The 27,689-nt window shown below is 42.4% G+C and overlaps 1 protein-coding gene across 2 annotated transcripts in view; it reads right to left on the reverse strand.

The window, feature by feature from the left end:
• The window catches only part of LYPD6B (LY6/PLAUR domain containing 6B), a 267,730-nt gene that overhangs the window by 67,468 nt on the left and 172,573 nt on the right, over nucleotides 1-27,689 (reverse strand). For both annotated transcript variants that reach the window (XM_085645608.1, XM_085645607.1), the window contains exon 4: nucleotides 5,375-5,520. In XM_085645608.1, coding sequence (XP_085501734.1) covers nucleotides 5,375-5,483 — 109 coding nt within the window. In that variant the 5' untranslated portion in view covers nucleotides 5,484-5,520. The remainder of the gene's footprint in view (nucleotides 1-5,374; nucleotides 5,521-27,689) is intronic.

The raw sequence follows: 27,689 nt of genomic DNA on the forward strand, positions 1-27,689 counted from the left end.
CTGTGGCATCTTCAACGTTGGGTGCCCTTTCCAGTTCGGGACTATGCTATCTCTGTGCCAGTTTCTATGGAGGTTGTGTCCGCTCTCCAGTGGTGGCTGGATTCCTCCAATCTCTCCAGGGGGATGTAGATTCGCCTGCCGCCTCCGTTGGTGTTGACAACGGATGCCAGTGTGTCCGGTTGGGGGGCGATTCTGGGTCAGTGGGCTGTTCAGGCTCGTTGGCTCCGGTCGGAGTCCCGCCGGTCCTCCAATTGGAGGGAGCTGTCTGCGGTGGACCGTGCTCTTTGTTTCTTCCAGGATCGTCTGCTGGGATGCAATGTCCTGGTGCGGTCCGACAACTCAGTAACTGTGGCTTACATCAACCACCAGGGCAGTACTCGCAGTCCTTCTTTGAATCTGGTGGCCTGTGCAATTGCGGGTTGGGCAGAGTGTCATCTTCTGGCCATCGCTGCTCAGCATATCAGGGGTGAGGACAATGTGGTGGCGGATGCCTTGAGTCGCAGGTTTCTGTCTTCTCTGACCCTGTGTCTCTCCCCCAGGATTTTCAGGATGCTCTGTCGGAGGTTCGGGACTCCCGAGCTGGACTTGTTTGCCTCCTGGACAGATGCACAGCTTCCCCTCTTTTGGGTGCTTGGGGGGTGGAGGCATTGTCTCTCCGGTGGCCCCCTTGGTTGCTTTACGCCTTCCCCCATTTCTCCTGATTCCGGCCTTCTTGCTGAAGGTCCAGCGGGTGGGTGCCCGGGTGGTGGCTGTCTTGCCTCACTGGCCTCGGAGGTACTGGTTCCCGTTGTTGTTGAGTCTGGCGGTGGGTCCTCCTAGGATTCTACCCCGCTACCCATCTCCCCTGAGGTCGCCGTCTCCCTCCCTCCTGGTCCCTCTCACCCTGGCGGTCTGGAGGTTGAACGGGTGTCTCTTGGGGTCCGGGGTTTGACTGACCACGTCATCACTGTGATGCAGGGCTCCTGTAGGAAGTCCACTTTGACCTCCTACTCAAAACATTGGGCTTCTTTCTCCTCCTGGTGTTCGGGGCTTGGTCTGTCTCCTGTCTCTTGCCCTATTCCTTCTATCCTTTAGTTTTTTCTGGATGGGTTTCAGAAGAAGTATGCCTTGTCTACTCTGAAGGGGCAGTGGGCTGCTGTTCGGGCTTTCCGGGATCCGGCTTCGCTCCTGTCTTCGGATGGGTTGTTGGTTTCCTGGTTGTTCCGGAGTTTTTTTCTGTCCTCTCCTTCTGCTCATTCTCCGGTTCCTCCTTGGGATCTTTCTTTAGTCCTGGGTGCTCTGCAGTCCTCTCCCTTTGAGCCCTTGGAGTCTGTTGACCTTAAGTTCCTCTCTTTAAAGGTGGCTTTTCTGGTTGCTGTTACTTCTGCTCAGCGGTTGGGTGAGCTCACTGCGTTGCGTTGTTCTCCTCCCTTTTTAAGTTTCTTGGATGATGCGGTGGTCCTTTCTTTGGATCCTGTGTTTGTACCAAAGATTTGTTCTCGTTTTCATTGCTCTCAGGAGTTGATTCTTACTTCTTTCTGTCCTTCTCCTTCCTCGCCTGCTGAGTTGTTGCTTCACTCTCTGGATGTGAAACGTGAGCTGTCTATTTATGTTTCACGCTCTGCGGGGTTTCGTTCTTCCGACTCTCTCTTTGTGACCTTTGGTCTGGCTGGTCGAGGTAAGGCTGCCTCCCGTCTTACTCTGCGTCGCTGGATCAAGGCTGTTATTTCTCTTTCATAACAGGGCTCTGGTTTGCCTTGCCCTTCTGGGGTTCAGGCCTGTTCCACTAGGGGTGTTTCTGCTTCCTGGGCTGCTTTTCATGGGGTTTCCCTTGATGAGATCTGTCAGGCTGAGACTTGGGCTTCTGATTCTACTTTTGTGAGGCACTATCGTCTGAATTGTGCTCTGTCTGACCAGACCAATTTTGGTTGTGGTGTGTTGCGTGCTGTGGGGGTTGTCCCCCCCCTGATTCTGTGTGTTTAATAAAGATTTTTCACTTGCTGCACTCCACTTTTGTGTTCGGTCTATGTTCTCTGTGTGGTTTGCCAAAGGCCTGCTTGTGGGGTTGCTTTGGTATGCCTCATTAGTGATGACTGGGTCGAGGACGAAGGACGTAGAGGTAATGCTATGATTACTTACCGGTAATCCCCATTACTCTTAGTCCTACTCGTCCTTGACCCAGTCATACTTCCCACCCGCCCTCCCTGGAAAGCACAAACCTCAGTGTCGAGCCTTTGAAGAAGGAGCAGGAGCTCCGAAACATGTCAGCTGAAATTGACATCAGAATTCAGGCTTTCCTTTTACCTGGAAATAAAGTCTGTTCGAGTGCATCCATGCTCTTGGGGCACTTGTTGGAAATAATATATATATGTATACTTTTTCTTTGCCACACGTTAAAAAAATAATGTAAATAAATAAGAAGGCATGTTTTGTTGTTTCCAAGCACATGGTAGTAGACATACACTGCAGGAAATAGGGATTAATATTTGTGAATCAGGTGCAAGTCTCAATCAAGATCAAAGTCCCTGCTCAATATTCCTGTTTACTGTTGGCCACCCAGGGTTGCATTTGAGCCACACCATATTTACTAAGTTATTGCAACACAGTAAAGTCCTGAGAATAGACCAAGGTCATCAAAAGTCAATGTATTGGGCATTTGTTATGCAACAGGGGTATTCAAATGCTAGATTTGCGAACACCTTACATTAGTTACATGGCTGGTGAACTGGGATGGTGTACTGTAAGGGACGGAAGATTACCCTCCGTGTCATTACTTTCCAAAATGCAAAACTTTTTTAAGCAGCCCGATCTCCTTAAAGGAATAAGGGCAGCTTTAAAAAACTGTTTCCGCTTTGGAAAACTTCAGTGAGTGTAGGAAATTGTCCTCTCGACCATGGCTACTCCCCCTGAAGTTACCACCTTTTCCCCTTTGTGAATCAGTTACCACCCTAACTTGGGTTTCGGTAACTGGTTAATGGTTTCTGGCCAGAACTGCAATCGCAAACCAATAATACATCAGGGTTTGAATCGCTTATTGGAAGGGATGCCCTAAACACTTCCCTTCCAAATAGTTATATGGAAACCATTTCTAAATCCCTTTAGAGATTCGTAAAATCTTTTCAGAATTGCTAAATCAGTTAAGTGCATTCCAAACAATTTTAACCAGTCAGCTTTGCAGTTCAGGCCCTATGATCCTCATATAAGGTTAAACTATTTCGAGTTTCATATTTTTATGTCCGTCAGTAACCATACAAATGTAGGTTTCCTCATATCGGAGCATTATGGTAATACATTTGTAAAGCTAAAAAAGATGGACAGGATTTTTTAATACTTCGCTATTGTTGGTTTTTTTACAAGCATAATTGTTCGAAAATGTTGAAATTCTATGGCATGTTAACTCTCCCCGTGGCCACAAGGACCCCATAGGGGCAAGAGCGGCCCATGCAAAAGAGTAGAGCACGTTTAAAAACACAGTGTGCACTCACACGCTGTGTTTTTAAACGTGTTCTACTCTTTTGTTAGTAAAGCGCGGTGCGGGGAAGACTGTGGGCTTTTGTTTAAGTATTCATGTACAGCTCGTAAAGGGGCTGTGATTAACACGAATACTTAAACAAAAGCCCACAGTCTTCCCCGCACAGCGCCGCGCCAAAAACATACAGCAAGTGCCGCAAGTCAGCCTTACCTGCACTCCTGCTGGCAAAACCTCATCAAGAAAGTGCTTTTTAAAGCGGCTGCACAAATTCTCTCTCGGCATGTCCAGTGTGTGCTCGCTCCACACACAGGATTGAGCACTCACAGGAAGAGAGGTGCGCGCACGCACCTTATTGGGAACAGTGTTTATGATTTGTGTGTGTTTTTCCAAAAATTTAACAAAAGCATTTGAGACATGTTTGACATATTATCTATGGGTGCGCAAAATTAGCTCCATGTAATTTAGGAACATTTGCACGAGATTGTGTTCAATTACATAAAATGCAAATCTGTCGGTTCACCCTATATTTTAGAAAACATTTGTCCTTGTGTCAATTTCTGGAGCAAAGGACACATTTAAACAAAAATACCGCAAATAATAGCAGCTCGCATTCTGTTGTTCCAGTGTATGGTAAATGTTTCCTGCAAATGGTGTGTTAACAATAAATATTTACCGCAAATAGGGGCATATCAACAAGGGCTTTATCTCTGCTTTTTTGGCTTTAAAAGCCAAAAAAGCAGAGATAAAACTAGCACCCTATCAACAACAGGGTGCTAATACGCAAATGTGCATGTTAGCACCCTTTTACTCTACCTTCCCCTTGCATCTCTAATGAGATGCAAAGGGGGCGTTCCAGAGTAAAATAATAGGAGAAATGTCGCTAAGCGACATTTCTCCTATTATCAAGAATGTCGCTAACCCTGTTAGAGACAAAAAAAGCAGCGCTAACCGCGGTTAACGCTGCTTTTTTACGTCTGCTAATTTTCAGACTTAGCCATGATATCCTATGGAAGGAGGATATCATGGCTAAGTTTGCCTGTCCCTATCAACAAGGTAACGTGTGATTATCGCTGGGTTTCCAGCGATAATCTCACGTTAGCCTGTTAGCGTGTAGATTTTTATCGCTATTGAGATAAGCGTTGCTAATAGCACGCTATCTCAGCGATAAAAATTCACGCTAGCCGGCGATAATTTTCCTCACGCTAAGAGCGCTGAGCGATAATTATCGCCGGTTGTTGTTGATATGCCCCATAATGAGTAATTACTTTAAGTGATGTCATGGTGCAATTTTAGGAACTTCAAGTAACAGGCATTAGGCGAAATTCCCAAAATTGCGCAAGTACATTTTACATTTTTCATTGACCTTTTGTAATGTCCTTCTTCAAATATTCATTTCCGTCATATTGCAAATGTAATCAAACTAGGACTTTGGCCTTCATTATGAGTGCCTAAAACAGGTAGGCAATATTTATTAAAGCCATAGGAAAAGGATACACTGGGGGTCATAAGTTAACCGATGTAGTAAATAGCACCGATTATGATTCATGCCCTAAAATGGGGCATAACATTAGGATTTTGGTGCTTTCTGCACCCAAAATCTACATATTCCAAGCATTTTTCCAATGGTAAATTTCAACAGGTTTGATCTCCATACATTTATTAGGGGGTGCGGATTTCATTGTACCCAGCAAATTACTGGGTGCGGTAAACTGTGACCAAATTGTAATGCGAACCCTCCGTATGCAAGTGTTTGCAAAGAGGGAGTTAATTACGAGGCACTCCTTATTGAGTCAAAACAATTTTCATATTCCATGGAGTCTGACATACAAAATAAAATACATGACTGACAAGCGGACTGCTTAATTATAAATCAACATACAACATGAAGTATAAAGAAGCAAAGTTATTGTGGTAGCTACTTACGATCCATTGGAGGGTTCACATTGTAGAAGTTGATATTTTTGGCTAAATTTACAGGTAAGATGAGAACCGGAAGAAAGCCAACAAAAAGAAACTGGTGGCATAAGTGCATGACTGTCACTGTGGGCTAAAAGCCCAAACCCCAGCACCTAAAACAAAGAGGACAGTTACTTTATGGCTATTTCAAAACCCCTCCAAAGTCAACAGCATGAGTACCATCGTACAACTGAGTTAATGGAACAAAATCATATTTGCTTGAATGTGAAGATACTTTCACTTTTGTGTACTATTTTGCAGATTTTCTAAATGCTGATACATGAGGAATTTTGGTGTGGAAATCAACAACTCTGCATGCAATTTTTTAATTTTCTAGAGGGAAACTCAGATTAGGAGGTATTTACTGTAACTAAGAGAAGCAGCTTGCCGCAGTAGCAGTATTTTCGGAGTGCAGTATATTGCCTCCTAGCCCCACCTTGCAATCATGGCCTAAAAAGGGTGTCCTGCATTTTCCAGACCTAATAATAAGGGACTATTTCACCTTCCCTCAATTGTCCCTCTTCTCTTTGCCCGCAGCGTCCTGAAGCTGTGGTTGTCAAGAGTTAGAAAAACGTGTAACTGAGCATGTGGCGGCTTTTGGCAGCTCACTAACGAGTAGGGAATGAGGAATCAGGATACAATTAGACACACCAGCAGAAGCATCTCCTCCATTTGAGCGGAGGAGCGTCGCCCCACAAGCCCTAGAGCTGAAAAATGAAATGGTAATAAAGTTCAATTATTACCGTTTTACTTTTTAGCAACCCGTCCTGAACTAAGTGTCATGACGGGGCGGGGCCCGTGCTGTGGAGTGACAGCAGCAGAGAGCTATGCACTTTAAAATATGCATGTCTCTTTTGCTGGGTGTCTTAGGCTGGCCAGCCAGACATGCGCATTTCTAAAGTTCTCTAACCCAGCTGTCTTAGACAAGTGGGTTAGAGAACGCGCAGGCCTTCAGTGTTCTTAGGAGTGCTGGGAGAGCCCGCTCTATCCAATCATGGCGCTGCTTTCATTCTGTGAAAGCAGCGTCAGGATTGGGTAGTGCAGTTTCCTTCGTCGGAGCTTCCAGTGAAGACACCCGAGGGAGAAGGGTGTCACGCTGCAAGTCACCAAGGTAAGTCTATTTTCATTTTTTTGGTGCCCCCCGCTCACCTCCCTCGGTACAAGCCAGCCGCCACTGTACCTCAGCCCTTCAATCAAAGTAACTAGCATAAATGTGGGTAGGTTTGTGAAAATTGATGATTCGAAAGTCTCTGGCCCGCCAAGATCCTATAAACATGAAATACAGAATGCGGCAGTGGATGAAGAGTCTTTCTTTTACAATGCACGTAGATTGAAAAAGTGGCTATGCCTAAATAATGTGTCACAAGAATCCACATAAACAATAGAGCTATCAGTTTTGGTCGAGGAGATGATGGCCAACTGTTCCGAAGGACTGCAGCAGGTCTGGCAAAGGACACATATTGATAGGAGGCGCTATCAGCCTTGTGTGTGCTTGACGTAGAGGCTGATTAACGGTTTCGACTCCTGCCAAAGGTTCTGAAACCACCTCATGTTTCCACATGAGCGGCCTTCTTTATCTAAGAGAAGACACCAGTTTACAACGTGTTAGACTAACATGTTGGGCACAGCTTCATATGCCTGAATATTCAATTAAAACTATAAAAAACTCCAAGCAATAGTCAAGCATTGGCAAAATCAATAGTCTGGCCTTAGGAACCATACCATTTTTTGGTTTAATTTTTTTTGGTTGCAGAATATGCAAACACCAAAAATACAAAAATAAAGCAGTGGCCCAGAAGTGTAGACACACCAGCCCTGCCACTTAAGTGCACTTCTATTCAGGTAGCTGTGCGCAGACGACCAGGTAAAATGCACTGAAGGTTGGAACTTTACTAAATTCAATGGAAGCCACTCAACGTTCATACAATATTCTGTTTGATGCACTCGAACTGCTACTATGAATCAATCTGAGGATACTAACTATGTTTTTAGCCTCCAATTTCAAGTTCCATCACATTTAGAGAATGTTTTAAAAATGTCCATTGTACATTTTGCTTCTTTATTTATATACACTTTATGAATGTGTTGATATTATTGCATTTTCTAAGTAGGTGCTGACCCTGTGTGTAGACTTCTTGGACCTCCAGGGGCCCCCGGACCACAGGTTAAGAACCACTGCTGTGAAATTTCTATTATCCTTGGAGTCATAAAGCAACGGCAATGGTTCAATTCTGAGCTCTGATTGAAAAACACATCTCCAGAGGGAGGCACAGCATCTGTAACACAAAGTCTAACTCCACATGAAATGTGCAATACATACATTAATCACTCCTGCAGAATTTATTTAGCTCTTCATGGTATAAGATGTCAGTTGCTCTTTTTTTTACTCCATGTTCTTGCGCTAATGACAGAAGTACAGCCATCCCTCGTGAAAACTGAAAAGATGTTTGCATAAGATAGCAGTGTTTGCGTTGTGGGATTGCATGTGTACAGGGCTGAGAAGGCAGACTAAAAGCAATCACAATTTCTCCTTAACACTTTGCGATAACATTCAAGTACTGCACGTTATCCAGTCTGAGAGCTCAAGGGTTATTTCAAACCCAGACTAAAGGTGAGGTTTTCTCACCACTTGCTTCAGTATATGAAGGTTTGGCCTTAAATGCACCTTTCTAATTGAAAATAAAAAGGAACTTGTAGTAAAAAAGACTATGGGCTTGATTACGATTACGGTGGTCCCAAGACTGCTATACCTGTGGTGGTGGTCAGACCACCCGATTACAAGGGTGGCGATCGGACAGCCACAAGCCCAACGCAAGACCTCCGCCACTGCCAGGATCCTGGATCCGGATGGGGCAGCAGTGGGGAAAGCATCAGTCTCTGGCAGCGCTGCTGGAACTGCCATGCAGATTATGACCTGCCTTACCACCGACCTTTTTATAACAGGGACCCCGTCATGAAAAGGTAGGCAGAAAGGCAGGGAAGGGGGATGTGCATGGGGGCACATGTTGTGCCCCCTTTTCTTGCACTGTCGTGTGTGCACCGATGTGCAAGAGGCGGTGCCACGGTGGCGGCTTGAGTGGCAGGCTCTCTATGAGTCAAAGCATGCTGCTGCCGTGGCACTGCCACCGCAACACCATCAGCCCAGAACTTAACTTGTAAAGCAGCAATTGGGATGCCATCGGCTTGGCACCGTACTCCCAACCACCGCAATGACAGTCCAGCAATTAGACTGCCAAAGTCATAATCGGGCACTAACTTCATAAATCCACTATGAAGGGAGGTTGCCCTCCTAGTAATCGGACCAATGTATTAATATTGCTTGAGGAACATTTCTTCAGCAGATTGCTATCACTATAGCCAACAGTCATTCACCATGAGCAAAACAGATTTGTCCTGGGATGTAATATGTTCTTAAATCTAAGACAAGTATTACGCATAATGAAGAAGTTTCTCAAAAAAGCTGATGTCACTAGTGGCATCACTGAACTTTGAGAAGGCATTCAACACCCCACAATGGCCGCATCTTTTGCTGTCATTAATAAATCTGGACTAGGACGAGGAATCCTAGCTTGGATAGCGTTTCTATACTCAAACCCAGCAGACAGAGTATGTACAGGCAAATTATCTCACAATAATGGTTAACAGTCAGGGGCACAAGGCAGGGACATTGTTCACCATTGCAGTGGAACCACTGGTGAGCACCTTAAGATCTTCCACACTGTAATCCACGCAATCTACCCCACTCCACTAAAATCTAATCTACTCTACTCCACTCTACCACACTCTACTCCACGCTACCCAAATCTATGCCACTCCACTTTACTCCAATCTACCACACTCAAATCTACCACAATCCACTCAAATCTATCCCACTCCACCCCAATCCACCCCACTCCAATCTACCCCACCCCACCCCACTTCACCCCAATATACTCCAATCTACCCCTCCCCAATCTACCCACCCAAATCTATCCCACTCCAATCTACCCCTATCTACTCCACTCCAATCTACACCCATCTACTCCAATCTACCCCACTCCACTCTAATCTACCCCACTCCAATCTACCCCACTCCACGCCAATCTACCCAATTAATAATTTATTTAAAAATGTTTTTAAATTTAAAACGTAATGCAACATTAATGTTTGTTAAAAATAATTAAATTACTGTTAATCCTATACACCTCTTTCATATATTTTAATAATAAATAATATTTATGTTAGGTGAGTTTTTTGTGTGATTGAACTCCAGAAAAACGATTTTATTTAAATATATTTAAAATATTTACAATTTAATTTTAAATAATGGTATTAATGCTTGCTGTAACATTTCATTATGTTGTTTTATATCATTCTACCAATAAAATAAATATATCAAATTAATTAACATTAAAACTTAACTTAAAAATATTTTTGCTATTTTATCTACCGTTTAGTATGCTTTTAAACATTTCCTTATACTTTATCCCACAGAGATCTCAGCCCCAAATGCAAATTTCTCTGTCAAGTGGGCAGAATGCCGAATAAGGTAATAAAGTCACTCTTATTAGTGACTTTATGGTTGTATTTGATATTCTTACTGACTCCACCCCCTATTTCAGCGAGTGGGGTATGGAAGTCTACACTTTTAAGTAACTTTATTCATGTAAATAGTCAATAGCCAAAAGTAGTAAAGTTATTCAAACGGAAATTTACATCTGTAGATTTAAATATGTGTACAATTATCTTCGTGAATCTCTCCCCTACATGTTTCTAATGTTTGTAGGATTGTAAATAAAATTAATATTTTTTACATGTTTTTATTTTTTGATTACTGGCTTTTGGTAAATAATTTAAAACTGTTTTGATATTTACTCAAATACTATTTCAATTATTTACAATGGCTGGATGAGTTTAGAGTATGTGTTTTGAGAAATAGGTGATTCATTTTGAAAATTATTATTTATCAGCCATTAAATATTTCTATAATGATGGTATCTTTTAATTACTTTTTGTTAAGTTACAGTTTTTTTAAATATATTTATTAATAAAGTATGATATTTCTAAATGAATTTAATGTCTTTCACATAATATGTTCAAAGTAAGACTGTGTTAAACACAAAGATACTTGAAAACATTACAATTATTTGTATTTCTTTAATAAATATGAAACATATACTATAAAGGTATGTATTTTTAATACTAATATATATAATTTCCCTTTGTTTTTTAAACAAGTACTTTATATATTATTTATATCTGATCATATTAATGACTTTACTTACTATTTATTAAAAAATATTTTTATTATTTTCACAATATTATGCAACAGTATAATTTTGTATTAGATAGTTTTGTTAATTCTATTCTTATTTCAAAAATACTGTATTAATACAGTAGTATTAGTAGTAGTAGTTAATACTATGTAATATATTAGTTAGTAGTTAATATATTAGTTTATACTTTATATAGTTTTTTTAATTCGATGGTAGTAGATATTTTGCCTTCAGTATTTTGGTACATAGATATTTTTGTAACAGATATTTAGGACTATACTCAATTTTAGTAGCATATCCTTATCATATCTCATCATACAAGTGGCTCAAGACGAAGCCATCAGTGGAAATAATTCCGCACTATTATCCTTGTGGTGGAGGAAATCCTGTCATTGTAGTCTCCGCGGGATTTACCACAATTACCACAAACTAACCAACTCTAAATGAGGGCTTTAGAGACATTCAGAATAAACTTTACTCAAATAACCAATATGTCTCAGGTCCTAATCAAATAATGTGATCATTTGGAGAGTCAACATTTAGACCATTTTACCAGTTTTCTTATTTTACATAATTCTACTGAGACCAAAAGTATAACACACAAGGAAAGCCATTTCTTATTCAGATTTCTCTCACTTAACATCACAAGAAATTGAAGAACTACTTTTGAGAGTGAAACACATAATAATTTGGAATGAAATCTCTCAAATATCTCTTGAAGCAAACCAATTATACAAGAAATAATCACGATCCTCTTCAGGCTTGTTCACTCTGAAGAACCTAGGCAGTCAGAGATTCTACTTTTGCTTTTCCACAAACTGAAAGGCACTCAGAATCAGCAATGTAGCAGCACTCTAAATAGTAAGCCGCCTTTGCAGACCTTCCCAATGACAATGGTCTTTTAGGAAGCATATTTGCCTAAAAACCAAATAAGTTTCAAGTATATGCTCTATTTGTAAAATATAATTGAAATGCCAGTTCTAGCGTTTTGTCTTCATTAGCAACTTCACTGTTTCTGCAGATGGGGACGAAAATCACGCTCTACAGTCAGTGCTACTTTCGTCAACGACTGGTTAGTGGTCAAGGCTCATGTATTTCCTGCGTTCCTCAAAAATGTTGCTTGAATCTTGCAAAAGAGGAGTGAATCAATCATCCATGCTGCAGAAACTCCATTCCTGGTCCACATATCTCTTGTTTCTAGCTTGCATGTATTTTTTCAGTGCGTTTTCTGTGACTAACGCAAATTAGCCCTTATCTTGTTCAGGGTTTTTAAGGCTATCGTTCATAGCTCTTTATCTTAATGGAGTTTCTACTAATATCAGTCGAGGCTCCTAGTGGGAGTGCTGCGGGGCGGTGGGGTGGGGCGGGGGAGGGCAGGGTGGGGGGATAGTAAACTCCGGCATACGGCCGACCGGAGTTAAGTACATAAAGAAATAAATAAAAACAAATTACATTGCGCGCCCTGCAACGCCATTTGCACAGCACTCCCACTAGGAGGCACAACTGACTAATATGCTCATATATTCTACTTATATGCTGATGACAAATGTATATGTTGTGGGTCTTTGTGCTTTCAGATAGTGTCCCTGATCAAAAACTCTTCAGACTATCTGGCGAAGGAGATTATGATTGTAAATGATAAAAATGATTTGCTGTGCTGTGGCATATACAACTTAGATTGTATGTTTCTTTTTATCTTTCATGGTACTGGTTAATCTTAAAGAACAAGGTATATGCAAGTGTCTTAGAAGGAATTCCCACTTGGAAGCATCCTATTGTAGATGCCACCTATATTCAAGTCAATAGGTATTTTATTTGGTAACTAAAAGCCATAAAAGCAAACATGTTAAAAGAATACATTTTGTCAACATATATGCAATTTATAAAACATAGATCACATAGGAAGGTAAACTATGGCCATCTTTTGTATCATTAAAATGGCCTGTGTTCTGGTTTTAAAATTACAAGGAATACATTATATAAAGTGCAAAGTGCTAAGAATAAAACCAAATGCAATGTGCAGTATATCATAAAGTGCACGTATTAACATGATGAGAGCCCTAAGCCCGAAATAAGAAGAGGCAAGAATGGCTACTGCAGAGACAACTTTTTCCTGTGTCTGATAGCCCTTGTTAAAAAACTTGCAACCCCAAAATAGACCATAGGAGAAGATAACATTTGACGGTACAAAAATGAGGGCCTATCTTGGGTAAATTGCTAATCTCTGAGCAATGGGAATATAAACTTTCTACGCAATGAATAATAAAAATCACAGAAAAAGATCAAACGTAAAAAGTCTTGCATCAAGAAGTTGTCACATGGGCAAGGTTTTAAAGTGCCAGGTTTCATAAATCCTTGGGGAAAGGCCAGAAGCCAAGAGGCCAGATCCAGAGGGAATCTAGTCAGTACAAAACGATGGAACGCATTACTAACAAAGAGTAACTATGGTTGGACTTGTTTGCACAGAGTCAGTGTGACATACCTTCTCACCGTGGGCTTTGCTAACTCCTTCCCTTCCCTGAGCCCCTGCTGTTTGTCCAGGAACTGCTGCTTGATGTTTCTCTCAGCTGCTTTACCCAACGGCTTGGGGGTCAGGTATAAGTCGGGGCAGGGAATGTTTGTATCCCCCTACAGCGCTGTGCATTCAGTAATTAAAAGTTTAGTTAAGTTAGTAATGGGACAGGTCCAAATTATCAGCCAACGCAACAGTGGGGGTACCGCTATCAAATCCGAGATATACCCTACCCCTAATTCTTCAAGTAAAATATATGCTGGGGTAGCAGGCGGGAATACAAAGAGCTTACGCATGAACTTATTTTCAGACACCTGGTCATCCTTTACGTCCTTGTAACCCCAGACATCACATCTACAGGTTGCCATGGGGATGCACTTTTCTTTATAAATCTTCAACAGGGCGGGAAAAGATTTTGACCCTAATCTTTTAGCAAAATTCAAAGTGGCCCCTGTCGCTCTAGCTAAGGTGTTCTTTTTTTTGCATAATTTGTGCGAACCAGGACCCTCGGTCTTCAAAAATTACCCCTAGATAGGGAAAGGTAAGGACTTTAGTTAGCTCAGCCCCCTTACAATAAAATTTGGCCTTAGCAACCTTTCGGGGACCTATGGACATAGTGTGTGATTTAGTGAAGTTTGTGGTCAGGTCTAATAAGTCCATAAAAGCTATAAAACCATTTAAAAGTTGTTGGAGGCCCACTGCGGTTCTGGCAAGTAGGACCGCGTCATCTGCATACAGGAGTGCAGGGATCATCTTAGTACCAGCCCTGGGGATATCTTTACAACTCGATATTAAACAAATCCCCTGGCTTATTAATGGGAACAGCAGGGGGGGCATCAGACCGCATCCCTGTTATATCTAGTTGCGGTCGTGGTTTTTTCATGGGCAGTATGTAAAAAAGCCACCAACTCTATATCTAAGCCCATGTTACTTAAAACCAACCATAATTTAGACCTATTGACACAATCAAAGACTTGAGTCAGATCCTTAAAAGCCAGATGTAAAATTCCCTTCTTGGCAACGGTGTATTTCCCAATCACTAAATGTAAGTTAAGACATTGATCCAGTGTTTCTTTGCCCTGCCTAAAACCATACTGTAAGTCAGATGTAACATTAAAATGATCGAGCCATACTGTTAGACGGTCCAATATCACTTAGCCCATAATTTTAGCAGCAGAATCTAAAAGCGAGATCAGTCTATAACATGCAGGATCGTACCGTGCACCCTTTTGAAAAATTGAGAAAATGACTGCCATTGCCCATGAGGAGGGAAAACCATAAGAGCAGGCTGCATTAAAAACATGAGCCAAAGTCTGAGCCCAAACCTTAGGGTCAGCTTTATATAGGTCTGCACGTACCCCACCTGGGCCGGGAGCCTTACCCACGGATGTTGAGATGATTGAATTATGGACATCATCTATGCTAAAGTGAAGGGGTGCACTAGCTGACCCACCGACCGTATGTGCCTCGGCTTCTTCTAGATTGGTATCGCTATAGATTTTGCTAAAATGCTGTACCCATTGTTCAGCGGGAATTATACAGTTGGTGTTGGAGTTTTCGCATATCAGAGAATAAGGGGCTTTTAACCTCAGACCAGAATTTGGAGCTATCTGCCAGGACGCTTACTTGTCCGAGAGCCTCCCAGGCCTGCTCTCTTATCAGCTTCTTCCTCTCTAGCACTGCAAGCTTATATGTCTTTCTTATCCTCCTCACCACTGCTTCATCCCTTGGATTATGCTTAAGTGCCTTCAGTAGCTCCCTATGAGCCACAGATCAGGTGCCATCAAACCACCTCTTGGCCTTAGGTCATTTTGTCCTGCTCACTGTGGTTAGGTTAAACATCTGCTTAGTTATTTTGTCGAAGGCCTCTAAAACGCCTCTATCATGTGTAGTGAGATCCATGCATTATTGGACCTCTGTAGCACAAACAGCATACAGATTGTCCAAGAAACTTTCCGGGATAATCCTCTCCCACGTCAGCCTGTATGTTTGATCTTTGTTACAATTATTTTTATTTGTTATGCAAGTGGTTACCTCCCCTGTTAGAATGGCAGAATAGGACAGCACAAGTATGAGCAGATAGTTATCGCTGTGGCAATTCCAAGAAACGCTCATGTTCTCCACCACCAGAACTAAAGGCGCAGACAGCATAATATAATCAATAATACTAGCCCTTCTATTTCCTGCATAAGTAGGAACCGAAGCTGACATATCTGTTTGTTGTAAGCAAAGTAGATTGTGGGCTGAGAGAAAACCTTCTAAGAAGATAGCTGGCGGTGAGTGCTCCAAATTATTTGTCGACGGTAAAGGATCCCCCTGCTCTGTTTTTAAAATACCATTAGAATAGCACTGGTGAATGTTAAAATCCCCTAAAATTATCAGATCATAGTAAGCTGTTTACCTTCATCATAGTGTTCTAAAAGTTCTTCTAGAGCTAGAAGGTATTCTAACTTGTGGCTTTTGTAAAAGGAGTTATAAAAATTGACCACTAGCAGGGTGGGAAAATTCTTGAAAGACAACTCTACTGCTAGCACATGGGGTGATCGACATTCTAGCATTTTGGTCTTGCAGGAGAGTTTGAGTGAAAACATTAAAAGCAAAACCCCCTCTTGCTCTTCCCATATTCGAGGGGGGAGCATATGTATAAAATGAAATGAAACCATCTAGATAAAAAGTTTAATTTGCTTCCCAGGTTTCTTGTAGGGAAATGATATGGTGTGTTGAAAGATAATTTCCCCAAGATTTGTGGCCCCTTTTTGACCTAAGACCCGCTATGTTCCACGAAAGTTCATTCGCACTTGGAGAGGCAGAAATGGCGGCCGTGGGGATAGAGCTAAGAGATTTAACACACATTGGGTCGGGCTTCGATGTTGGTGAGGTTGAGTTATTAAAGACCATATGAGGTAATTTATTGCCCTGCATCTTTTCATTCTCCAGCATTAGTCAAAAGTTTTCATCCAAACCCTGAAGACTGGCTAGCGGTTGGAAGCTGTTTCTCAGAGGTAAAATTTTGCCATGTTTCTTGTATGGCCGGGCCTAACTGATTTTGAGGGTATTGGGGATAGGCCAGGGGCTGCATAGAGGGATAGAAAAACTGTAGGGGGACAATTCTAATTGTAGAGGTACAGCTATTCTTATAAAGACATTCCACTAGTGCCTCAGCCAGCACAGGGTGCTTGAAATTGAAACACAGTTCCCCTCTACATTTCTTTTGTCCTACAACCAATCCATCCCACTCTTCTGGCCATAATAATATCTAAGGATATATTCTGGCCATTTACCACATTCTTATTACACCAGTAAGTAACCTTATGAATAAGGTCCAGGGAGTTTCCCTTGGGATCTTGTGAGAGTGGGGGAAGCCCTATTAATACTACAGGTAGGGGAGCAGATGCGGAGGGCGGATCAAGGATGCAATGGTTTTCATCCTTAGACATTAAAGTTGAGGCGAGGTACCTATGGATGATGGACCTTCCTTAGATGTTAGTGGGATGTCCAATTGAGCTACCGGTGCTACAGGAATCGACCCTCCGGTAATGCAGTTGGTTTTGGATATACAGGACAATTCCCCATTTTCTGGATCTGTAGTACCTATATTTAATGGGTGTCTCTTTGTTCTCAGTATCTGAATTCATGGGCCATTAAGATAGTTCTCCATTTACTAACAATCATGAATTGTGTGTCAGGGGTGTGTGGCTACCACGCCGAGCGAGATGGCGGCTCCCGTTTGAGCTCCGCTAAAGCACGGAGTCCAGAAGAGGATTACGACCGCATTAACAGCCTGCCCCTTGGTCTGAGGGCAGTTTAAGCTTCTGTCTTCATGGCGGCTGGTGTGGAGTGCTTTTTGAAGGTGAGGCACCCATTTTTGGCACGCTTTTCTTCGTTACTCTTTTTTCTCTCATGAATGCAGACGGCCGCCATTTTGTGTATGTGACGGCCGTTTCAACAGAGGAGAGTCTCCCGAGTGGCCCCCAGTGGAGCTGTAGATATGCCACCTTGGCATTTTCATACAATTTCTTCTATCTTTTTGTGATTCTGCATAATACATATGATGGAGACGTTTGGCTTTCTGCTGAGTGGGCGTTTTTGAGTAAGAGCAGTCCTCTGCCTGTGTAAGGAGTGGTTGCTGGCATCGTCTCACATTCAAAGCGTCTTCTCTTCAGTGCCAACTGCTCTGCCTCTGTTTCTCCCTTACATGCATATTTGTGACTTCCTCTTTACGGTATGCGTTTTTATAAATAGGTCTGTCTACCTATTGTCGTGCTGCACAGAGGCTGTGGATATAACCATCCTACTCTTTTTTGACGTGACGAGCATTTGCTGACTGATCTCTATCTTTTCTCACAAGTGAGCTACCTTCTGGACGGCTGTGAGTGATCCATCATCGTATACTCCTTCCCAGCATTCTTCTTTCATCTCTCACTCCACTCGTATCAATATTGTGTATGTTACTGCTGCTCACTCTTATTGCTTTCCACAATTCTGTGACTCTTATACATGGGAAGGATCTCTTCTGTTAAAAATCATCCTACTCCCCGGCGTCAAGTCTACCTCGTCAAGTTGGCCAACAAACCCATTTCTTCCTCGAGGTCATCTTCGTCTGGCGCCAAGCCAAAAAGAGTAAAAAATTATCCTCCATTACCAATTCAATCTTCTTCCAACCCAGTCTTAGATTCTATCTTGGAGGAACTTCATGCTTTAAACCCGTTCATGAGCGCCACTAACGAAAAATTACAATTGATCGAAGACCGTTGGATCAACATGGAAAGTAAAATGTCAGAAATGGAGCAGCGAATAAGTAACCTTCAAGATGCGACTACTAAAATTCCTCTGTTGGAACAAGAAATTCATAAACTTAAGTTCCACACTGAGTATTTGGAAAATCGCAACAGAAGGAACAATCTCTGCCTGTATGGACTGCCAGAATATATTGAAGGTCCGGATCTCCTTTCTTTCTTGAAGAAATTCTTGGCTGATCTCCTCGATCTTCAGTCTTCAGCTCCACTTAACATCCAACATGCTCATCGTCTTAGTCGTCCTCAACCCCATTCTACTAAAATCACGTCGCATAATTTTGCTATTCCTTGAATTTACTGACTTGATGCATGTTCTTAAGATTGCCAGAGACAAACGTCGTCTTGTTTGGTCAGGTCATAACATCTTCATTTCACAAGATCTCTCCAATGCTACTAATGCTATACGCAAAGAATTCCTAGCCCTCCGGCCTCAAATGAGATCTATGAATATCCGTTATGGCATCCTGGTTTTTGCAAAATCACACATGAAGGTGTTTCCCGCACTTTTGAAGATCCTCTCAAACTAAAACAATTTTTACATTCCATTGCTCCGCTGTCTATGTACACCTAAGCTCAATGTTCTAGATATCTTTATGCTTTAATATTACTATAATTGTTAATTACTAAATTTTTTACAGTCATTATTGTTACCTCTGGTCCAACTTTTTAAGGTCCCTCTTTTATTGAGGTTTTCAGTGGTCCTACATATTTTCTTCTCTTCTATTTCACCTACGCAACATTTTATATTATCCTCTTCCTCTTTATCTCTCTAAGTTGTTTGTCTTGTTCTCAGGTGCGTACATGCCCTATTTCTATCTCTTACTATGCTTTTTACAGATCTGGCTCTTTGTCTTTGATCTGTCCTTTTTATTTTGTTTCCCTTCCTTCATCGTCCCTATTTTTGCTTATCTTTCCTTAATTTCTCCTATATGTACATGAGTATTTCCTTTATGGGCTTTCTTACAATCTTTTTAATTCTCTTCGGTTTTCTGTCATCTATGATCATTGCTTTTTTTTTTTTACTGCTTTTTTCTTTTCCCTTTTTCTCTTTCCTTGCACTTCTTATGTAAACTGTCATGGGTTCTTTCTTTCTTACTTCCTCATATTCTCCACTATTTCTTAGTGTTATTTATTTTTGTTAAACGGCGTCTTTTTGGCTCCATCGTTATGTTTGCTACGTGTCATCATTTTGTACTCCCTTCTATCTTAACCATCTCTTTCCTTCTCTTTTTATCACTTTTTTCTTTTTCTTCCTTTCTATGTAACCCCATATGGATTTTCTTTTTCTATCCTCTCATGCTGTTTATCATTCCTATTTTTTCCCCTTATATTGACTAATGGTGTCTTTTCTCTTTCATTGCTGTCTCTGCAGTTTGTCATCATTGTTCCTGTACCCTTGTCTTTGAAGTGATATGTGCTTAATGTTGTGTCGTGGAACGTCCGTGGTTTGGGTCACCCTGTCAAACGTCAGAAGGTACTCTCTCATCTATCAAAGTTTAATTGTCAAATTGCTTTTTTGCAGGAAACTCACTGTAATGATGTTGACTCTCTTAAGCTTAAACGTCAGTGGGTGGGCCAGGATGTTTATTCACCTGCGGTCAACCGCAAAGGAGGGGTTGCAATCCTATGTCATAAATCTTTACAAATTCAAATTTTGTCCGCTGAGGCTGACACAATGGGACAATGGGCAATTGTTCAGGCCAAGGTCCATAATAAAACGCTCACTCTCTTCAATATTTATGGACCAGTTAAACCTGACCCTGATTTTTGGAATACAATTAAATTGAAATTATCTTCCAATCCTAATATTATTGTTGCTGGAGACTTTAACAATTGGCTTGATCCTTTTTCTGATAGAAAATCAAAATGCAAATTTAAACCTGGTAAGTCTCATAAATTATTTCAATCTGCTATTGCCTCTTGTCCACTTTTCGATGTTTGGAAAACTTGTAATCCTGATAAATATGAATTTACTTTCTTCTCAAATGTTCATCATACTATGTCACGTATTGATTATATTTTGGTTTCAAAATCCCTATTACCCTCTGTTCAGTCTTCAGAAATTAGATCCATTTTTATTTCAGATCATGCCCCTGTTTCCTCGTCATTTGATCTTTCCCTTACCAATTACAAACATGCCCGATGGAAATTTAACAACTTTCTCCTGTCTGACCAATTTTATATATCTGAGGCTACCTCTTTCATAAATGAGTTTTTTATGTTCAACAAAGCTAGTGATTCTTCTAACCATAATAACTGGGACGCCTTTAAGGCATCCTTTAGGGCTTTCACCATTGCATACACGGCCAAAAAGAAGAAATTACTGAACTCCCAGTACATCTCTGCCCTTAAACACATTAAATGCCATAAAACTCTTTCTTCACATCTAATTCTCACTCCCATCTCCGAGATCTTATGAAGGCGAAGTCAGATTTAAATAAATTAGCTACAACTGATGCTTGCAATGTTTTACTTAAAATCAAATCCAAAGATCACGGGGGTCAAAATAAAGCAGGTAAGATGCTGGCCAACTATTTAAAAGTCAAATCGGAAAAGAAAACCATTGGTCCTATTCGTAATACTGCTACTAATAAATTACTTCATTCTGATTCTGATATTGTTAATGCTTTCCAATCCTATTATCATTCTCTATATATGGATGATACAAATCCCTCTGATACCCAGTCTTTCTTTGACGGTCTTCCCTCTCCTCCATCTGTGCCTGATGCTATGTCTCTCCTTGAAAAATATATTTCTCTTCAAGAGATCCTTGATGTGATTAAAGCTTTGAGGAGGGCCAGGGCTCCTGGCCCAGTTTCTCTATTGAACTAATCTTTTATTTTTTCTCTATTTTTGCCCTTCGTTTACTTGAAATTTTTAATTCCTTCATATCTAAATCAAAACCTAAGGGTTGCTTTTTAGATGCTCTCATTATAATCATCCCTAAACCAGATAAAGATCATACCCTATGCGAAAATTATCACCCTATCTCATTAATTAATTATGATTGTAAAATGTGTGCGAAAATTCTTGCTTCTAGATTGGGAATGTCATACCTCTATTAATCAAACCTGATCAATCTGGTTTTATTAGAGTCCGACTTACCTCTGATAACGCTAGGATGTTCTCTAACGTTCTCACACTGGGGAAAAGATATCCTGACCCTCTAGCTGCATTATCCCTTGATGCAGAAAAAGAATTTGATCGTGTAAATTGGCCATTCATGTTTAAAACTCTTCATTGGTTCGGATTCGGTCCCAAATTTATTTAATTTATTAGGTTATTGTATCTTGAACCCCGTGCATCTATTTCTGTCAATAGTCTCTTATCCCCATATTTTAATCTACACAGAGGTACCAGACAAGGTTGTTCACTCTCCCCTCTTTTGTTCCTTTTGTGTCTTGAACCTTTTCTTGAACGTATTCGTCATAACCCCTTAATAACTGGTTTTCAACACAAATCACACGAAATCAAACTATCTGCTTATGCAGATGATATTTTGATCTATCTATCTAATCCTCCTACCTCTTTGGCTCCTTTCCTTCAGGAAATTGATTTATAGTCTAAAATTTCAGACTACAAACTAAACTTCTCCAAAACTGAGGTTTTACCTTTAAATTCCACTTGTTATCAATACATGTTTTCCTACACTAATTTCAAATGGTGTCCCTCCAAAATTAAATACTTGGGTGTATGGTTTTCCTCGAATATCCCTCACACTCTTTTACACAATTTGAATGCACTAAAACTTAAGATTCAAGATTCATTTAGTTCTTGTTCCCCTCTTTTTCCATCTTGGTGGGGTAAATTGGACACCATTAAGATGATGATTGTTCCCCTCATTCTTTTCTTACTTTCTATGTTACCTTTTAAGGTTCCCAATTATTATTTTAAACAACTTCACTCTCTCTGTATTAAATTCCTATTCGTCTCGCATTGCCTTATCCAAATTAATTAAACCAAAAACTGAAGGATTGTGACTCACCGATACCCAGATGGATTGCTTTTGAGCACTCCCTACTACATGAATTCTCCTTTTCCGACATTTGCTCAATGTCTAATTGTATCTTTATCTCCCAATATCCCATTTTAAAATACTCCCAACATTTCATACACTCCCTGTTTACGGATGGTGCCACCTTTCAACAAGCGTTTCTTGTATCTTTCATTTGGTACAACAAATTAATTAAATTCGGTCACAAATCAATCTACTTCAAATATTGGAAAGAGAAGGGTATTTTTTATGTTCCTTCTCTAGTATCACATACCTCTATTATACCCTTCACTGTACTACAACAACTTTATAATTTACCTCTATCCTACTTTTCCCAATACTCACAAATATCCAATGCCCTACAATCATTCTCGTCATCCAAAAACCGATGACACCATTCCAGTTACATCCATTACCTCTTTGAGCACAATTCTCCCTGACTCCATTCCCAAAGCCTCTGTTATATACAAGCTTGGGAACAAGACCTATCTGTATCCCTCCCCACTGACAGATGGAATAAACTCTGGCATAAAATCTTCACTACTTCAAAAGTTGCTAACATTAATCAACTTTATTTTTTCTTTACAATAGAGCAGTTTATACACCGATTTACATTCATAAGATTGATTCTTCCTCCTCTCCCCTTTGTTGGTCTTGTCTCTCCTCGGATGGCACACTGTTACATCTACTATATTACTGTGCCAAATGTTTTTAAATTTTGGAATTCCATCTGGTCTACGTCTTCCAAGATATTTAACTATAATATTTCACAATCAATTCAAAATGTATTTCTTGGGTCCTTATCTGATGATTTCTCCGATGCTCCACATAAAATGAAATTGTTTGACCATTTTATTTCCCTTGCATTTAAAGCGTTTTTAACTAGTTGGAAAGATAATTCTAAAGTTTGTACATTAATGTGGTGGAACCTTATTTGCAATGAACATAGAATATCTACTGTCAACATCATCAACGTTATCTCAGAAAATCAAATCTGATTTACTTTGGATTCCCTTTACTACTTTCCTATCTTCTCGCCCTTCTATATCTTAATTACTTATCTTATCTTTCTCCCCTTCCCCTATCCTCTCATCTCTCTCTTCTTGTTTTCTTTTCTCTTTCTCCCTTTTTTCTTTCTCTTCTTAGTATCTATTTTTATAAATATAAAAATCCTTACTCTTTTATCACTTGTTTTAATATGTACCCTTTACTTTTTCTATCCATTTCTCACCCATGGATGGTTTCTTTACCCCACTTTTAGCTATCTCTCAATTGATTGCTCCTTACTAGAATAGACTTTTACGATATGCGTTTTATTACGCTATTGTTCCATCTTATGCGTTATTGTAACCCTGGTAAATTATTATTATTCCAATAAAATTATTAAGCTAAAAAAAAATGAATTATGTGTCAAACTGATTTTGCGAATATGAGACTTGCAATATAACTTAATGTCACTGAAGTGTTATTCAGATGCCTTAGTTGCAGTAAGGAACCTTCAGGTATGATATGTTGGTGGGGGGGCTCTATCATGTGGGTCTTCTGCAGGGCCCCTCCAGGTGGAGGGTCTTGTTCACAACCCTTCAAATGTGTTGGTTTTAGCCAGGATCCCTCAGGGGTGAGGGCTCTTGATAAGGTCCCCCCAGATTTGAGAGGGCCTTCTAAAGGACCACAATTGTGAGGGTTTCACAATCTTCTCAAGTGGAGGGCTGGATGTTTCAAATAATGATCATTTGAGAGCTCTCCACAACCCCACGGCCTGTCAACATATTGTTCCAATCTGAGACATATTAAAGAGCGTGTACATATTTAAACTTTAATCATACATAGTAAGGTTTAAGATTTAGGGGAAAGGTATATTATTAATACACCTTATCATTAATATTTCTTATTATATTTCTATTTTTTTACAATTAAATTCTGACAAATCAGAAATCATGTTGTTTGGAGAGGCAAAACTAAGATGGTCCCCTAGTTGGTGGCCAGAGGAATTGGGCTCTGCCCCGTCCCCCAAAGATGTTGTAAAAGACCTGGGTGTACACCTGGACAATGATCTTACTTTAGAAGAACATGTTAACAGTACCGCCAACACCTGCTTTCATACCCTTCGCATGTTGCGTAAGGTCTGCCCCTTTCTTCCCTTATCTACCCGTAAATCTTTGATTCAATCACTGATTATCAGTAGATTGGACTACTGCAACGCCTTGTTAATTGCAGCGAAAGAAAAATCTCTATGCAAACTGCAGGTGGTCCAGAACACCGCTGCCCGATTAGTAAATAATGCACTTCCCAGGACCCCCTCAGCTCCTTTGCTTCACGACCTCCATTGGCTCCCCATAAAAAAGAGGGTCAGATTCAAAATCTGCTGCATGGTTTTTAAATCCTTGCACAACTTGGGTCCTGGCTACTTTGCTCGGAAACTTGTTAGATACATTCCGACTAGATTACTGAGATCCAGCCAACTTGCATACCTGCAAATCCCTCGCATCAAACTAGCCCGGATGGGAGGTAAAGCGTTCTCCTATCTGGCACCCCGTTACTGGAATCTCCTCCCATTACATCTTCGCCAATGTACCAATTTAGGGGTCTTCAGGAAATTACTGAAAACACATCTTTTCTAATCATATTTCCCTCAGTGGCCAATCAGCAGTCTAAAGCGCAGAGATACCCCGTATGGGGTGATTCGGGCGCTATACAAAACCCGTAAATAAAATAAATAAATAAATTTTATTTTAACGTTACCCTTTCTTAAACAATGGTCATTCCACTACAAAATGCAAAATTCTTCAACAAATCTTAGCATGTAGAAAAATAAAGTACAAATAAGTTGTGAACATTTGCAGAGATTGTTATTCACACTGAACAGCCTGGAAAATACAGCTCATAAAAGTACTTTTTAATAGATTAATAACCTCTGCAGCACAACAGTAATGCTGGAGACGAGCAGTTAAAAAGGTTGGCTAATGAGAAAGTAAACAAGCATTGGAAAAGCCAATAGGTCTCGGCAATCTGAGAGCTAATGGCGGTGTCACTGTCAATGTTTTTTAACCATGTTGAATAGCAATAGCTTTGTAACTTGTCTCTGATAAGCCCTTCTCAGTGCCTAATATAAATCCCTAACATGAAAGTATGAACTTGTTTACACTTTCTTTTATTTCAGTTACTCTGTTTCCTTAAGCCAGAAAGGTAGCTCAGTGGGCTGACACAGTATTGCAAAGATGTGCCTTAAACCGCCAGATGACAAGTTTCATTTCAGAGAACAACTCAGCGCTCAACAGTTTCTCAGATCCAGGTGTATAGTACCCGAGTAACTACTTACAACACTAGAAACACTATTGTGCACCACTGTCCATCTAACAAAAGATGGTAAGTAATCTAGGAAAATAGGGCTTTGGGAGGGGGGGCGGCCGACCAACGGGCCAGTGGTGCTGCCAGAGCCCATTTGGGCTTGTTGGGCTACACTTGGGCTGTTTTTGGGCTGGGGGGATATTTAACTGGCCATTTCATGTCACCAGACACCATTTCGGTGGGGTGACACGACAGCCAATTGGGCACAGGCAGGGCAAGCGATTTTTGTGAATTTCATAGTTATTTGGGGTCCTGGGATTTTCTGGTGCAGTGTCGGCGGTAGCGCGCTTTGCTGGATACATAGCGTGTTGCTCACGGTAATCCTGTGGGCTTTTGCTGAGGCAGTGTGCGGCTTTATGAGGCGGAGGATCTGCGGGTGACAGATGCGTTACGCCTCCTGACTGACACAGGCCGCACGGACATGCTGCGGTCCGCGATAGAGGTGAGGCCCCCAAAGCAGGCAGCAAGCGGGGTCGCGGCCGGGGTGCTAGCGTGCTTGCCGCCGCGGGCCCGAATGCGTCGTGATAATGGGACTGAGGTGCGCGGCCGCAATGCCAAGCCGGCCACGCGTAAAAAGGCCACACGAAAGGGAGGGCGAGCCGCGGCTCCATGGCCCGCGCTCGTGTTCAGGTGGAGGGCCCCAATGAGAGGGAAGAACTCGGGGAAGAGGCGCATCGGGGGGGCGCTCCCATCACGCTGGACAGCGGCAGGTCTTCTCCTCTGTTAGTGGAGAGCGGCAGGGAGGCAGATGGGGGGGTTTGGAGCAGCTGGGGGAGGGCCCAGGTGCAGGTGAGTGGCCCGGGGGGTGGATTTGAGGGCGCTGAGAGCATTTGGAGGTTCCGGGGGGTGTAACCTGGTGGGGTGCGGGGGGGAGCGGAGAGGGAGAAAGGCAAGCGGGCGCCCGCGACAGTTCGGGAAGCGGGGATGGGTCGAGGGAGGGCCCGGTCAGGTCTCGAAGGGTGGCGGAGGGAGGGGGGGCCACGGTGGGGACCTATGCCGTCCCTGGAGCTGGGGGGCTGGCTGGAGAGGGCCCCGGCAGGGCTCAGACAGTGGTGGTCGGCAAAGGGGGGGCTCCGGAGGCAGGGAGGAGTGCAGGGGGGAGGGGGCACGTGGCACCGACAGCCGAGCTTGGGAAGGCCGCGCGGGCAAGAGGGTGGTGGACTCATTGGAGTGGAGTGACGGGGAGGAGGAGGGCGTGGGGGGCCTGGGGGAGGGTGGTTGGAACATTCCTGTTGAGGGGGGCTAGTCTGGGGGTCGGGGGGCACTCCAGCGCAGCGGGGGACCACTCGTAAGGTGCCCCGGGCCTGGGGCAGGTAGCGGGTGAGCTTGGGCAGTGGTATCCAAGGGTGTTAGGGCCTGAGGTAAGGAATAACCCCGGCATGTCGGACTCCACTTTCCTTTGGCAGGGGCAGCAGGTGAGGTACTTGGGTGAGTTGCATGCGGCTCCGCCCTACCAATAGGATGGACCGGCTATGCCTCATGCAGGCAGCCGGGCCCCAACAAGGGACTTGCAGGAGGTGGTGAGCAGAAGGGGAGACGAACAGTCTCCAGTGCCACAACCCCGGTGGGTCGAGGCGGCCTCAGGGGCGCAGGTACAGGGTTCATGGATATGTGAAAGACACAGGAGTGGGGACAGAGTCACCATGCAAGGAGGGGGGTAAGAGCGAAGGGACTGCGGCACCCAGCCCCGCAGAGGGGCAGGAGACAGGGCAACAGAGAGCAATAGATGCGGGAGGAACAGAGACAGAAGGGGTGGCCAAGGAGGGGAGTAAGGAGAGTCACGACATTCCAGTGAAGAAGTTGCCGTACATGGGGATCACTAAGCCCTTGGGGGCCCACCTTACGTTGGCCACCAAAGAGAAGATCTGGAAGGGCAAATATGTGGACATGCTGAAGCTACTGCATAGGGAGCTCACAGCAAAAGAGGGGTCCAAGGAAGAAGAGTTGGAGCTTGCCAAGAGACCGCGGGTTGCCATGACCATCAAGAATTGGTCGGCGGCATTTCTGATTTTCGCCAGCATGTACTGTGAAAAGTACCCCGACAGGTCCGTCGCATTGTTTAAATTCATGGACATGATTATACGGTCACAGGTGACGTATGGAGGGTACGCATGGTTGCATTACGATGAGGAGTTTAGGGCGCGGTTGGCCTGGGATCTGGAAGCTAAGTGGGGGTAGATAGATATGGACCTATACCAACAGACTATGGGGGAGGCAAAGTTGGGGAAGACAATATACATGGCTAGCGGCCTCCCTCTTGTCTCGTGCCCCTTTCAGAACCACCCCACCCGCGGGGGGTGGGGTATACAGGGAACAGCACCAAGGGCACATTGGGAACATGCTGGGACTTCAACAAGGGCACATGTGCCAGACAGTA

Source organism: Triturus cristatus, chromosome 3_1 (genome assembly GCF_964204655.1).
Source record: "Triturus cristatus chromosome 3_1, aTriCri1.1, whole genome shotgun sequence".
Classification (NCBI taxonomy): Eukaryota; Metazoa; Chordata; class Amphibia; order Caudata; family Salamandridae; genus Triturus; species Triturus cristatus.